Source organism: Phaethon aethereus (genome assembly GCF_964289735.1).
Source record: "Phaethon aethereus genome assembly, chromosome: 2".
NCBI lineage: Eukaryota > Metazoa > Chordata > Aves > Phaethontiformes > Phaethontidae > Phaethon > Phaethon aethereus.
In genome coordinates, this window is record NC_138582.1 from 161,486,377 (window position 1) to 161,501,762 (window position 15,386).

A 15,386-nucleotide genomic window follows, 5' to 3' on the forward strand; every position below is an offset into this window, starting at 1 on the left:
ACACAGTTCCACTTCCTCAGCTGGAACGATCAGAGGGTTCCTGCTTCCACGAGATCACTTCTGGATTTCCGCAGGTAAAGCACAAAGTATGACAGTTCATTTAAGACGATACAGACCTGAGGAACTAAACTAGTCCTTTTAATTGTCCTTTAAATATTTCTGGTTTGAAAGGGGGTTCCTCAGCCTGTGATGCCACAATGCTAAACTAACACAAAAATCTGCAGTAGATTGATTTTTAGTGTTGTCTCACACATAGATGTTGCCTGGTTTTAAGACATACTCATCTCCCATTTAGACATCAATACTTCTCCTCCCTTCGGTGGTACAGCTCTTCGGTGCTTCTGTACTTCTTTGTTTCCAAATATTTATCCATTCTGCAACCTCCAGGCTTTTTGTGTGGCTGCCCTATGATCCTTATTGCAGTAATCTCACAAATAATTTTTGTAGTATGAGCACGCTAGGAAAAAGAAACCACGATGGAGTCGTATGGCAATAATGGCATTCCCACGGGAGCGTTTGCTCATAAGGATCAAACAGTGAGGTCTCTAGACTTTCTTTGGCTGCAGGAAGGTGGAAATTTGAGAAAGCAGATGAGAATGTTGACAAAGCATACCCTCTGGAATTTTAAAGAAAGTCAACGTGGCTTTAAAATATAAATATACAAAGGCAAAACCTGTGAAAGTCCTTGCCACCTTCTCTAATGTTTGCTGTGTCTATCTAAATTTTAATTTGAAAATTAAAGCCATGCATGATAAATACTGGAGCGAAATAATCTTCATTTGATTGCAAACCGTGCCCAGTGCATCGTGTGTAGGTGTTAGCGTGTATCAGCTAATCCACAGTGATGCGCTTATGACTAATGAAAAGAATCTCCGGGAGGTTTGGGGAGTTGGTTCTCAATCCGCAAGTGCCTGTGGGATCACGTGTGTTCTCTACGTACTACAGTATTATCTACAACCCTCCGAAGTGATTATAAGGGTCTCAGTGCTCAAAAGGTCCAAACTTGTTTCTTTCAATAAATGCTGGGAGCTCTGACTGATGCCAGTCGGAGTTACACGTCTGCACCTGAGGGGAGAAGCTGGCTTATGTCCAACGGGAGCTGGTGGCACAGTTGTCTGTTAGCAAAATTTTACCCATAAAAATTTAGGACTAAATACCCCCCTTCATCCATCAGTATTCTTGTATGTGTTGCAAGGCTTTTCAAAGCAGAGAGTCACCTCACAGAGCGCAGGTCAAGTAGTGGAGTACAGCTGTGCTGGGTCACAAGGAGCTGTGGCTGGGTAAGAATGTAAGGATATGCTGCGGAATCGCAACGCAAAAGTAATAGCGGAGGAAGGAAGCACGGCCATAGGATGGAGTTGGAACTGTAATTGAATTTTTGAAGTTTTCTTCTCTGGGTTCAAACTTTAATGTGCTTTCTATAGGTTGATTTCCCTTTGCTTTTGGTACCATGGAAGTTGCCTGTAGTGAATTTCTGTAGTGAAAATTCTGAATTGGTTCCATTAAGCCGTGCTAGGCTGCAGCACAAAGCCAAAACAGCATCTGATTTTGCCCTTTCTGAAGTTAGTGGGAAATTTGCTAGCAATTGTAACTAGACTATAAATGACCCTGCACAGCCAGGACATCTGAAGTTTGGAGCACCTCGACTCCGACTTGCTTCAGTACAAATGGAGGTCCCTGGGTGAACTGCAGGATTAAGTCTACAGTAAGTCGCAGTTCACATTGCCAAGGAAGTACTGCTTAGAGTGATATTGTGTAAGGGTTAAACAGCCATGTTGAAGAAGTGTTGTGCAATACTTTGAAGAAGAAAAATTATAACTAGATGAGAAATGTGGTGGAGCGACCATTCTTTGTATTTAAAGCCAGTATGGGAATGAACCTGTTAAGATTTAATTGAATTCTGAGTGTTCATTTAATATGTATTCACAGTCCAGTGTAGGATACTGTAATCATTTGCTACATGCAGATTTTGTAGAATGAACTTATAATACTGAATGCATAGTAAAATTCTGCCTGAAAAGGAATTTTGGCATGCACAATAGCTGGTCTATGAATCTCAGTTTTCTTGGTCATCTGATGTTGCTGGGTTTTTAAATGACAAAAAAGTAATGCACTATTGCTCAAATAATGTGTTTGGAACTCATTTATACAATACATGTTTTGCACCTGAAGCTTCCTATTTAAAGTACAAACTCTGCTGGATTACGGCAGCTGAGTCATAAAGCCCCCAGAATAAATGTCTGACAGCGCTACCGTACACATAGTAGGGTAGTGCCAGGAAGGGGCTGCTCTCATTTCTTTTAATCTATCTGTGTTTTTATGTGCATTCAGTGTGTTTGTATATATATATGGATATGTGTGTATATTTATATATTCACATACATATATGAAATTAAACATATACATAACCAACCCTCTATTTTTTATAATTCATCACCAAGAAAAATTGGATTCCCAAAATTACCTTGCCCAGAGTCTGTGGAAATATGGACCTTAAAATTTTTATTGAAGTAAATTTTGCAAGTCTCTCTGAAAACTGAAAGCTTACATTTTTCTTACTATGTATCAGATAGTGTTTTAGATGATTTTGCATTTAGCAGATACATTAAACCTTGCGGAATAATCTGTCATACTTTCACAATGTAGGTATAAATTGCCAAAAAGAGATTATTCTATATATTTTAAAAATCTGTGCAAAAGACAGTCCCTGAGAGGTGAGGCTACTACAGAAACCACTGGTCAGTTTTAAATGCTTCTGGAGTCCTAATTTCATTTTGAACAATAGACCAATCATTATTGCTCTGGACTAGCTTGTTAGTCATGCACTGATATGTGTAATTAAATATTTCTTGAGCCCAGAGGGAGCACATTTACACTTTAAAGAGGGACTGCTAAGCTAAAAGATAATTAGCATCACATGTGAGGGCTTTGCTTAAAATATATATCTATTATGCTATCACTTCTCGCTGTGTGCAATGGCATTTACTAACACTGCTCACTTTAAAAATGGACAAATTCTTATTTTGCCAGCTAATTAGCGGTTGCCAGTGTCATTTTTGTGATGTTGCAGCTAGTAATATGAGCCCAGTTGCATAGTCACAAAAGTGATCATTGGAAACTGTGACTCTGCTGCAGGGACAATGTGGGAAACCCCTTTTCTGAGCCTCTAACGACCTCTGACCTTTGCTTGCTGATGGTTTGCATGATGATTTCTTTTTCACTCAATGAGCCAAGGGTTGGTTTGTATTACTAATCATTCTTTCTAAGTTAATTCTTCCTGTATATGTGTATATATATAAAATATATATTTTCTTCAACATTCAAGAACTTTGCTTAATGGTGAGTTTTCAGCTCACTCTCATTAGCCAGAGCTAAGAATGAAATGAGATGTTGCTGCACTTCTAAATATTTCCATAAACTATATATAGACAAAGCTATGAACCAGCTGGATCGAAACCTTTTGTTTTAATGTGTTTGCTGAATTGTATGATAATGAACATGTTTGAAACGCCTTCAATAAAACTGACAAACATAAGGTGTCTTTCCCTGACGTGTGTCTGTGGCTGTCTGATTTACTGAGAGGTCTGACTTACTGATAGGTTTAGATCAAGTTTGTCATTGAAATTATATTAGAACTGTGGTAGATGGCTAGTCACAACATGCAAACATCATATTAGTGGGGCATACAAGGAACAAAGGAACCACACAAGCCGAAAAAGAAATGGTAAATACCCCTCTGTAGTTATCAGCCTTTATTTGATACTTTAAATGCAGAAACGACTCTTTGCTAATGCATATGATGGGGAGCAGGGGGCGGATGACCAGCTGCATGTAGGGCAATGCAGACTGGCTATCAGATGTTGTTACAGACATTTCAAATATATTTTTTACTGTACAATACAAAGAATAAATATCAGGCTTTATATGTGGAGTTGATCCTGAGATATGGCCATCAAGAACCGAATGATTCATTCAGGTGAAAACTCTGCTGCAGCTTAAGTCATTGGAGTTTTGCTTGGTAGTGCCTGCGTATTTATGCATTTATGGACATACAAATGGTCCATTTAACTTTTAAAGTCAAGAGCTTCTCAATGACTTACCACTTATTTCACAGAACGTTGTTCTACTGCATTAATTACTTACATCCAAGGAACATAAATAGAGACAGAATGTCTCTGCAAGTATAATTTACACCAGTAAGCAAAAGAGTAAGAATTGAGAAAAATTCCTGCATTCTAATGTTTAAAGGGAATCATTACAAGAACTTAATATTGTTATCAAGTTTGGTTAGAATCTTAAATAGTAAAAAGCAGAATATTAAAACACGGTTTCATGGGACATCACCAACATCTCTCCAGCCTGTTTGGTTTGAGTTCCAGGTATCCCGACTCCCTGTCAGATTTAGAAGTTTAGGCATCTTTGGGCTATACTGTAACCAATGTTTAAAGATATATGCATGTTTTCACAGCACAGATGTTAGTGAATAGATGAACAGCCAAGAACTAAATGATTCAGTAGGTTAGTTATGCTTTAAAATTCATAATAACATTGTACTACAGTTGCCAAATTCCAGCAGCTCACTTCAGTTTAGCAGGGGGATCCTGTGTAACACTTGTGCTGAGCTGGGGTCTATTAGAGGGTCTGGGCACCCTTGGAAGCTGCCCTGTGAAATGGTTTTACAGGAGACCTTCTAGCTCCAGTAAGCTCATCAAGGAAATTGATTTAAAGGTTTTGTTTTCTTGAAGCAATGCTTTCCCATTTTAGCCTTTATTCAGCTTGCCTTGTTAACATATGTGTGCATATTTTATGGGGCTTTGGGCCTGCAACATGCTTGACATGCAAAATATATCCTAGAGCAGAAGAGAGGCTTTGGGATTTTGTTTTTTATAAGGCAATTTAAATAGATTTAAACCAATTTTGTGGGCTCTATTTTTAGACTGAGTATCTTGATTTGCTTCAGCACTAGTTAATGGAGTCTACATATCAGCACACATGTTCTATAGCTGTACTTTTATTGATTGACTTCAGATATATTCTCTTATCATTGAGAATATTTAACCAGGAAGCTGGAGAAGGCAATAATTTGTAAATACTAAATATATAAGATTTCTGCACTAGAAACAAGCTTACTGGTGGTTTTAGTTATTTTTACCCCAATAGATTGCATTTTAGAATTTTGTGAGAAGCGTTTCAGGAGATGTGGTGTTTGCCTTTCTGGGGAGAACTGGTTTTAAAACTCAGCACACATTGTATAAAGTATACCAGAATAGCCTTTTTTAATTTTATATTCCATTCAATGCCCCTCAATATTTCTTTGAGCAAGCTCACAAACTCACAAGTTGCCTTTAAAATTAAAGCATCTCATGATAATCTTAGTTTTGGAGCTAAGACATGACACGTATGAGAAAAGAGATCGTTTATTTTACCTTAGCCAACAGCAATAATGGGATGTTTTCTGGGATTTCTACAGAAAAGCAACAGCAAGCTTTAAACAAGATTATGTAAAACTGCTTGTTATATTAGGAAGTTATCAACCTGACTGTTTCTTTAAAGACTGCAGTATTTGCTTTTTCTTATTGCTTATTTTTGACAGTTGGCTAAAGAAACAGTATATAATATGCTTAATTAATTTTTTGTGTCTGTTTTATTTCAGAAAAGTAAACAAGTGCTACAGGGGTCGCTCTTGTCCAGTAGTTGTTCATTGCAGGCAAGTACAATTTCTAAAATAGCTTTAGAGAGATTTGTATGTGTAAGAATTTAATGTAGATGTAAACAAAATGGGCAAATTAAAGCTTTAGCTGAATGATTAAACAGGTAGCGAGGTAGGCTGAAGGTATTAAATATAATTCAACTACATTTTAATACTAATTAGTACTTAGGATCTGTTTTCATAACAAAATTATCCTTTCCTGTTATTTCATAGATGTTGTGTCATGGCTTAACAATGTATGGCCACCCTTTCTAATGTAAATGTTTTATTTTTTCTTTGCTTGCTTTTAATGGCCATGGTAAGAACCGGACAATGTCAGGGAGTGGAAACCTACCCAGAGACTGAGTAATTCTTTAAGCACAGATTATCTTTAGGCCTGACAGTCTGATAGACGCACATGAAAGCTATTGGGCAGGTCAATGGAAAACTTTACCATAATGTTAATGTTTGGGTTTTGCCATTGGCGCCTCTGTGGTATAAAGAGGATGTTGCACTTAGTTATCAAAGATACTCTTGTACATACGGCAGATAGAAAACCAGCCCTGCTAAGAGGCAGGTCGTTTGACATGTGGCACTCCACTTGGGGTGGGAGTGAGGAGGAGGGGGACGTGTTTCTCACCTGTGGCTCAGCAGAGTCACCTTCCACTGGATGCGAAGGAGCCCTCTGCAGAGGCAAATGCTCTGGAGCAGGCTTGTTTGCATGGCCTTCAGGAAGCTTGAGAAAAGAAATATTTGATGCAGAATGAAGAGCCTTCAAGTTTCTTGCTCTTTCCCTACTGTGATGGATGGAAATGTCTACCATTCACTCAGTCGTTTTTGTTTTTATTGGGCCTGATCGCTGCCTCGTCTCTCATTATTCAGCTTAACTAATAAGATTATGTCTTTGTTCTCTTCATAGACGTAGGGAAAAAAAAAAAAATTACCATTACCTCCTTTCCTCTAAGCAGTGATCTGGTGACTGAAAGAAAAAAACCTCTGTCTACAGAGACTTAACAAAAATTAAGTTTCATAGCCTGCCTGTAAACAGAATGTAATAAAGTGCTTCACGCTGTTCTATTATTTTTCCTTTCATTAATTCTTGTACACAAATTGAGCTATCAATAAAAATAATGGCTTAATTAATAAAACTACGTACCAGTCTAATTGGTCACACATGCACCTTTGTAAAAATTTTGGGGAGGGAAAGAAAAAAAGCTTTTACTTAAAGTCTTAATTATGTTTGCTAACAGCAGCTCTAAAAGAGCATCACGCTGGCAATTACACGTTGCTCTCTGAAAGGGACACAAGCTGCATTCAGATTAGGGAGCTTTCCCCCTCCCAAGGCTTGGTCTCACATCTCTGAGGAAGGGCTGATGATACACAATAGATAAAGCTATTAGGAATTGCATAATAATATTGCTTCTGGTCATTGCAACTAAGGAATAATTAAAGGGAAATGTAAAAAGAAAAAAATAACCAGTTGTGATGTATAGTGCAGAAAGATGGCGGTCCCTCAGTAATCAAATATGTTGGTTCTCGGACAGGTGTCTCTATGTATTCCCTCTGACTGCTGTGTTCAAATGCAATCTGCAACATTTGGGGACCATTCTGGATAATGTTCTGGTCTAGCTTATTCTGTGGTTCTTGGTCTCATATACAAGTCACTATAAGCTCATTATATGTACATTTTTTGAACAGCAATGGTATCCTGTTTTAGGGTTACCGACTTTTGCACTGTTGTTTAAAATGCTTTTATTGCATAAACACAACTTGGTTTAAAAAATCAAAGCAAAGCCCTGTTATCCATGCAGACTAATAGTTAATCTTCCACAAGCAGCTTGTGTTAATTCAGTGCAAGCTTTCTCTCCCCCTCTCAGTACCCTACTTTAGCCTCTCATTCCACCCTCTGCCCCCATGCATAACACTATAATATTAAGGGCAGGTACCTTCATGTTGAATCTAGATGCACATTGATAGGCTTTATTTTTTCTTTTTCCCTTTCTGTTGGCAGCGATGGTGCGGGAAGAAGCGGAACCTACATTCTAATTGACATGGTTCTCAATAAAATGGCCAAAGGTGAGAATCGAAAGGCTTGTTACTTCCTCGGTACTGAAAGATATGCTTGTGTTGCCATGACAACATGGGGAGCAATATTCACAGAAAATCTGAGAATAAATTAGAGGCAAATTGTACTCTTCCCTGAACGTTTGTAAGTTTTATTTTCATAGCGATTTCAAACAACAAACCTGAATGCAAGTGCTTTGTGAATGAGCAGGTGTTTTCGTGCTGTTGAGGAGTATTTGAATTTTTAAATTTATCATTTTAAAAGGCTATTCCAGTTTTTAGAAGAAGATACCTTGGGGTTGTACAATCCTTATTTAGTGCTGACTTGAATTTTTAAATTTATCATTTAAAAAGGCTATTCCAGTTTTTAGAAGAAGATACCTTGGGGTTGTACAATCCTTATTTAGTGCTGACTTGAATTTTTAAATTTATCATTTAAAAAGGCTATTCCAGTTTTTAGAAGAAGATACCTTGGGGTTGTACAATCCTTATTTAGTGCTGACGTGAGTTAGGACCTGGGCTGCTTCATGACTGTTGCCCAGTCTAGTATCACCTACCCAGCCACAATGTTCAAACACGATTACTTTTATTTTTGGAGCTGCCTATTGCTACCAAAGCACTTAGAGAGCTGGTACCAGACAGGGCCTCATGTGCTCCACAGATTTGTCCCTTAGGAGAAAAAAGACTGTAGTGAACAGGACAGAGGACTGAAAATAAATCGGCTAGTGCTCTGTTCCCAGCTCTGCCACTGACCGTTCAATACTGAACAATTATTTAACTTTTCTGTTCCTTAGTCTCCTTGCCTGTGAGATGTAATTTTATGAAGTGGTAAATCATCTGTCAACATAAATATATACTGTTGTTTGTTTAAAATGAAGTCTGTAGATTCTGTAGAGACTGGGACCATTCCTTAACTTTTTCTTGATCGGTAGATGGTTCATGGTGGGAAGTACTTGAGATGCCCTGAAATAATCTTTTTGTGTTAGAACTAAACCAAACTTTTAATACTGATACTGTCTTCAAAAGGATGGAGGGTAAAAGTGAGCATGTAAACCTGACCGTATGTTAAAAAGACATAATAGTCAACTTTCTGTATATAGTGTAGCCCTTCTCCATGCCTTTCTACATCTTTGTATCACAGTTTCGTAGAACTGCATTTTAAGAGGAAGAGAAATCTTGTGAGGTTGAAAATAAACAAAAAATAGTTATTTGCCATTCTTAAGCTGAGTTCTTAAGCCACCTTGATCTGGAATTATGCACATATGTGTTTGTATTTAAAGAAAAAGGATTAGTTGTAAAAACATGTATAAACGTATATAGAGAAACAATATTTAGTTCTTTGAGTTCTAATCACTTTACAATTTTTTAAAATCTTCTGATGTAGACATATTTTTATATGTATTTTTAAAACACACTCCATACCTTGCAGTCATCTATTGCATCCTGCGTATCCCAGTCCTGTGGGCCGCAGTGGCATCCCGTCCCTTTAGAAAGAAGAGTTTAGCTTTTCTTCTCTCTCTATTCTGCTAACATGTCTCGTCAAACATGGACTTGGTTTTCTGCCCACGAGCATCATGTGGAACTTGCTACTGATGTTAAAAGAAGTTGTGTGCTTGCCTTCTCCTTAGCAGTGTACTGAAAATAAATTTTTCAGTGGGATGAGATTAGTTTTTCATGCTCATTGGGAAATAGGTTTTTACTCTGTGAAGGAATATGGACATAATTCCAATGCTTCTTACATGCCACGTGACAACCTAGTCTTTAAAAATAGAAGCAATGGTACGTCGTGAAATTAATGTAGACCTTTGTTAGGTATTTGTTCGGCTCATTTCAGTCATCGGCAAGGAGAAGCTGTAATGAAAACTAGATTTGAAGTATATGCAATTTACTCACATAAAGAAGTAAATGAGAAGTATTTTCTAGCTTGGGGCTTTCAGCCACTTAAGGGAGGGTTGACTTTGTTGTAAAAGCAGTGAAGAATGCCATTTATTGACTCCATTGTACCATGTAATGTCAAATTCCATTTTAAGTGTGGGCTTAGCGCTTCACAATACCAGACAAGTCATGTGAAACTGGCCAGAGAAAGGCGTCACAGGGCTTTTTGGAGATCGGTCACCCCCATTTTGTTCTTGACCTGCTCCCCTCTGCCCATGGGGGTGTGCAACGCGAAATCCCCTGACCTGGTGCTTTGGCTGGGGTTTAAATGAAAGATCAAAGGGCAGAGCGGGCATCTCAGCCCTGCTGAGGTGGGCCTTTCCCAGGCTGTCACACTGTGCGGCCGCCAAAGGTTTTGTTCGGGCGGGAACCGAGGCCCAGCCTGTGCGGCCGGGGCCCTCTTTGTCTGGCCTGAGAAGCTGGAGGCCCAGGTTGAGGATCCAATGTTCATCAAATGATCAAAGGCCTGAAGCCCTGGACATGAAATCTTTCTTTCCATTTCCTTTTCTTAGAGAATGAATTGCACGAGTGGCAAAGAATGCCCTTTCCAAAGCTTTTATGTGGAGTGCGAGGGCTAACTTCAGAGTCCTTCAGCGCTCAACATAAAAATGTAAGTGCACTTTCAATCTGGACCCAGCTGCAAGGCCAGCATCTCGTAACATTTCTTTCAAAAAGGCTTTTAAGGATTAAGGCCTTCAGTCTTTCAAAAAAAAAAAACGAACTTTTAAGAATAAACTTAGAATAATTTGAGTTTCTTGTTCCACTGTCTGGTTTATTAGAAAGTAGACAATAATGCATTTTTAAATCAAAGTAAATAGAGGAGTACTTAGTTTCAGCAGTGGGAAAGTAGAAAGCAATCAATAAATGCCTTGACTCTTTAGTGGGGTTTTTAATAGGGTAGGTTGAGAAAAGGAGCTCCTTTTTCATGTAATGATTTACTTCCCTGCATTCTCTTAGACCGTTAACTGTAAATGCCTTTGTCATTTACCATTTCTTCTCCTACTGCTCATTGAGTTAGTGCTAATACTTAGTCTATTAAACACGTTATAAATTCATACCTTCCACTATCTTGCCTGTTCCCGTCCCTCACATTATTTTAGATGCTGAAAGCCGCCAGCAAGGGACCCATTCCTAAAGCCTAAAGCAGGGGAAGAGAAACCGAGGCGGGGAGGATTTTGTGCTCGACGCCCGCCACGCCAGTCTGACTCCCCGTCCAATTCGAGAAAGCAGGAATGAAATTTAAAAGCCAAGGCAAAGCACCCTGTTCTAGCACACGGGCAGGACGGTAGAAGTTAGTGCCACGGGTAGAAATGCCCCTTGGGTGTACCTGGGGGGGTCGAGCGGGCGGGAGGGCAGGCGAGAGCTCGCACGGAGCTCGCAGGGGCCCTCGCTCAGCAAACGCCTTCCCGGCCGCCATCTGCCTTCGAGAGCCACGCGGCACCAGCCTGCGGCACTCCCTCCAGCTCTGCGCGGCGTCGGGGAGGATTTCCTGTTGGGCTGGGTTTTTCAGGAATTTCGCCGTCCTCTGTGCCCCAAGTGCAGTGACCGCTCTGTGCGCTGACTCCAAACAGCCACGTGAAATAATCTTCTTAGATACTGGAACAGTCAGAGAACAGCGGTGTCTATTCAGTGCTGTCGTTCCCGTGTGGTGTCAGCGGAGAGTTTTAAATGCAAGTGTGTCCTTTTGTTTAGTTGTTCCAGTAACTCAGCGCTGCTATTTATCATGTAGCTTATTACTACAATTATTTTTCTTGCAGAGCAGTTGCAAGACCCTGACCCTATACTCATCAAAGTGATAACAAAAAATGAATGGTGTTGAGTCTGGCCTATTAGATACTATTTAATGTGATTTAACTATGATAACTACTTAACTATGATACTGTTTTTACATGGGTGTTACAATTTTAAGGCAGTTACCAAGCCACCTCTCATTTCCCTGACAGACAGCTTAGGACAAGCTTTAATTTTGAGTGAGAAGCTGAGAAGTGAGTCATTTCAACTCCATGTGCGCTTCCATGATTTAAATGAATACAGAAAATTATAATGGATTGGTTTGGTACATAACGATGCTTGCTGGATTTTTGACAGAGACTGTTCTTCTGAGGCTGATTTCTGCTGAGATTTTCAATGTTCTTGATATATTTACAAGTTTTATCCTTTCTTACTAGGGAAGACAAACTGATTTAGATTTACTGTACTTGATATTCCTTCCTCACCCCAAACTCACAGTAACTCTGAGCTCTCTGAGCTGATCAGGTTTTTTTCTTTTTGTGGGATCTAGAGAAAAGTTGAGAATTTTCTCATTTCTTGTCTTTTCTGCAGGCTTATTGCAGTGACTAAAAGTTTGATATATTGCAAGACATTTTTATTGAGTGTTTCTGGCGCGAAAAAGAAAAAAAAATGAAATTATAAGTCTTCCCACTTTCATTTTTCTGAACAGAGAGGCTTGGATAGTGTAGATAATAGTTTGATTTTTAGATATTAATCCAGCCAGCAGCTGCTTGAGGTTTGCTGACCATCCATTTTCTTGTGTTTGAACTAGCTGGAACAAGATGAGTCAAAGGGAAGGCAAATATTAATTTTTAAATCCTTTTAAAGTATTGATTTCCGAATTCTAAAACCAGCAAAAAGATTTGATTTAGCAAAGCCAAACCAAGGGGTTATTCTCTCACATTCAAAAGCCTGGATTATAATTGATGAGCAGACACGCTCTGGCCTGGGCTGGCTGTGGAGGTTATCTCCCCAAGTCCTTTCCTTGCCCCTGCTACCCTATTGTCTGAGGGTCTTGTGAGTCAGCTCCTGAGCAGATGCAGTTTATACCGTGACATTTTAAGGCAAAACAAAAGATTCCTTAATTCGCCTTCTGACTCATCGTGATCAAATGATTTTGGCTAATCTGAACCCTTGCTGAGGTTTTGCTTATCTGCTGTGCGGATTTAACAATCATAATGAAGTTTTGAGGTTAGCTCCTCTCTGAAAGGATTTTATGAAAGAAAATGCTTGCCCATATTTGTGTTAAAATGGATTCAATCTGCTTATTTTTGAGTCTTTATGCAAAGTCTGAGAAAATTCTATTGTTCGGTTGTGCTGATCCAAGTCTAGAGCAGACTATTTCTGATGTCCCTCTGAATGAGGGAATATTTCTTCAGCCCAGGATCCAGCTTCCCCCATGAAAATAAAAATTAACGTACTATGTGCTATACAGTGGTTGAGAGAACATATAGTGTAGAAGAGAGACTACTTTTTTCTTAAGTGGTATTTAATAGTAAGAGGGCAAGAAGTGGGATTAGAAATAGGGGGTATTCTGGAGAAAAATTTATGGCAGAAAAATTCAGGACTTAAAAATGTAATTGTTTTCATGTTCTCATTTCGAATCAATCACATTGCTGGTCTTTGAGATTTGGGTGAGAGAGATCATTATCTCTAGGAAAAAGGCAAAAAATGCAGACAGTAAAGCCCAAAAATTAGGTCTTGCTCTGTGCACTGTTGTGCTATCCACAAGACTGCCTCAGTTCTCAGCAGCAATAACGCTAACCATGTAGGTCTGAAATGTTGCTATTTCAATTTCTGAAGGAAGTTCTTAGAGTCCATGTAAACATATCATATGTTATAAGGCCGGGTTTTCAGATGAGCTGCATTTATGTATTGTAACTTTTATGTCATGAGTTACCCTGGAAACACAATTAGGCAAATAGTGCTCATTCTTGCAGCCTTTCCCAGCAGATAATTAATCACAACGAGAGGTGGGCCCCCAGCTACATGCAAAAGTGTATAGAGAATGTATAGGACAGTTTTTTATGGTCCAGCCTGTGATGCTCAGGGGACTCTCGCTATTTAGAACAAGCTGTTTAAAACAGTTTGTTTCCTTTGCAAAACACATTTTGGCACATAAAGCTTTAAAGCTTTTTCGACACGTTATTGACACTGGGGAGTCGCCAATTAATAATTCATAAAATGAAGATAAGAAAGTAGCATGTGGTACAAGTTTCAGTTGTGAAATGAATTAGTGACCACAGGGAAGATGTTACTGGTTGATGTTTCCTAGTGTATGTTGTATGGACTGCATTTTTACGTGGTTTCCTTTATGGCATATAGAGATTTCAAACAAGAAGCAAACAAGTTATTCATGTAATTTCTTTGGCTTTTTTCTTTTTTATATGGTTCAGTGGTCAGGAATTACTCTGAGCATGCCATATTTCTTGAGTTATTTGCTGTTCTGGGGATTTTACTGGAAAAGAATTAAGACTAGGAAAGTGTGGTAGAAGGCAATTCTAATTATTCAGGGTTTGGGGCAAATCAGTTGTGAAGAAAGACTGATCAGACACGGGCCATTCCTTGGGAAAGGGAGCACGAAGGGGGGTCCCCATAGAGGGTTAGAAGACCCTGAAAGGAATGTATTGATGTCAGTAAGCAGCTTGAGATAGTGACTAATTTGAAAACAAGAGGTCATTGACTGAAACTAAGGAGGAGACAAGCAGATAAGGAATTTGGGCAGCATTTTTTCACACAATGGGTAGGTTAGAATATAGAAAAGTAGAAAAGCTGGTTATAGAAGTATGGTGCTATCGGTTGGAGAAGCAGCTGGGCAAATGTTTGGAAAAGGAGGTTTATATACAGAGTGAAGAACTACTTTTTTTGTACCTAATCTCATGCAGCAGTCCATAGAAGGATTTGAAGACAAGTATTTAATTGACCAGACGAAAGTGTTATGACTGTAAAGGGTACAATGTATATTACCTAACTAAAGTGTAATTATTCCACAACTTCTAAAGCTGGACCAGTTTAGTCACTTTTAAGGATAAACTTCATCAAAGAATGAACCCATAATAATTGCATCTTTTATTAAGGTTACTCCATGTACTGTCTTGTGAAAGCATTGCCACCTACGTGCAACATGAAATTAAAGTAATGTACAGTGTAGTTCTTACAATTTAATATATTCATGTGGGTGAGCTACTTCTATGTGCCCTGTAAAGAAAATTCATATTTTCCAAAGGGGATTCCAAGAATTTTTAGGGCAAACTGAGGCATGTTTCCAGAAATCTGTTTTGCAATCAGCATCTTAACTTTGTTCATGTTTGATTCAGCACGTGGAGATGAACTGCCTTTCAGCTAGTTTTCTTCACTGTGAGGGTTATGGCGCACTGGAACAGGCTGCCCAGGGAGGTCGTGGAGTGTCCTTCTCTGGAGACCTTGAAAACCCAACTGGACGCGTTCCTGTGCAACCTGCCCTGGGTGATCCTGCCTTGGCAGGGGAGTTGGACCAGGTGATCTTCAGAGGTCCCTTCTAACCCCTACTATTCTGTGATTCTGTGATTCTGTAATTTGCCAGCAATTTCTGGAAGGGGTACTAAAAGAAGCAAATTGTGTAGAACTCTATGGGAGCTGATACTGGGGAACACCTGTAAGTAGGCAGTAACAGCACATCCACAATTCTTGCTATCATTACCCTTTGCAATTGTGTGTGTGTGCGTGCACGTGTAAGTTAAATTTAGATGTCTGCACTGGTATTTTCTGGAGTGACCATAGATGATGACGGGTTCTCTCACCCTTTATGGAATGCAACTCCCTAACTTTTATTTCTTGCTGTCGTGGTTTAACCGCAGCCGGCAACCAAGCCCCACGCAGCCGCTCGCTCACTCCCCCATGGTGGGACAGGGGAGAGAATTGTAAAAGTCAGGAAACTCATGGGTTGAGG

At 39.3% G+C, this 15,386-nt stretch overlaps 1 protein-coding gene across 1 annotated transcript in view; it reads left to right on the plus strand.

Annotated features, from left to right (window-relative positions):
- The window catches only part of PTPRN2 (protein tyrosine phosphatase receptor type N2), a gene marked incomplete at its 3' end in the record, with an annotated part of 669,211 nt that overhangs the window by 638,674 nt on the left and 15,151 nt on the right, over positions 1-15,386 (plus strand). Inside the window, exons 19-21 of the mRNA XM_081996867.1 lie at positions 1-74; positions 5,654-5,707; positions 7,701-7,765. The exon at positions 1-74 is cut by the window's left edge and continues 93 nt beyond it. Of these exons, the coding sequence (XP_081852993.1) occupies positions 1-74; positions 5,654-5,707; positions 7,701-7,765 (193 nt within the window). The remainder of the gene's footprint in view (positions 75-5,653; positions 5,708-7,700; positions 7,766-15,386) is intronic.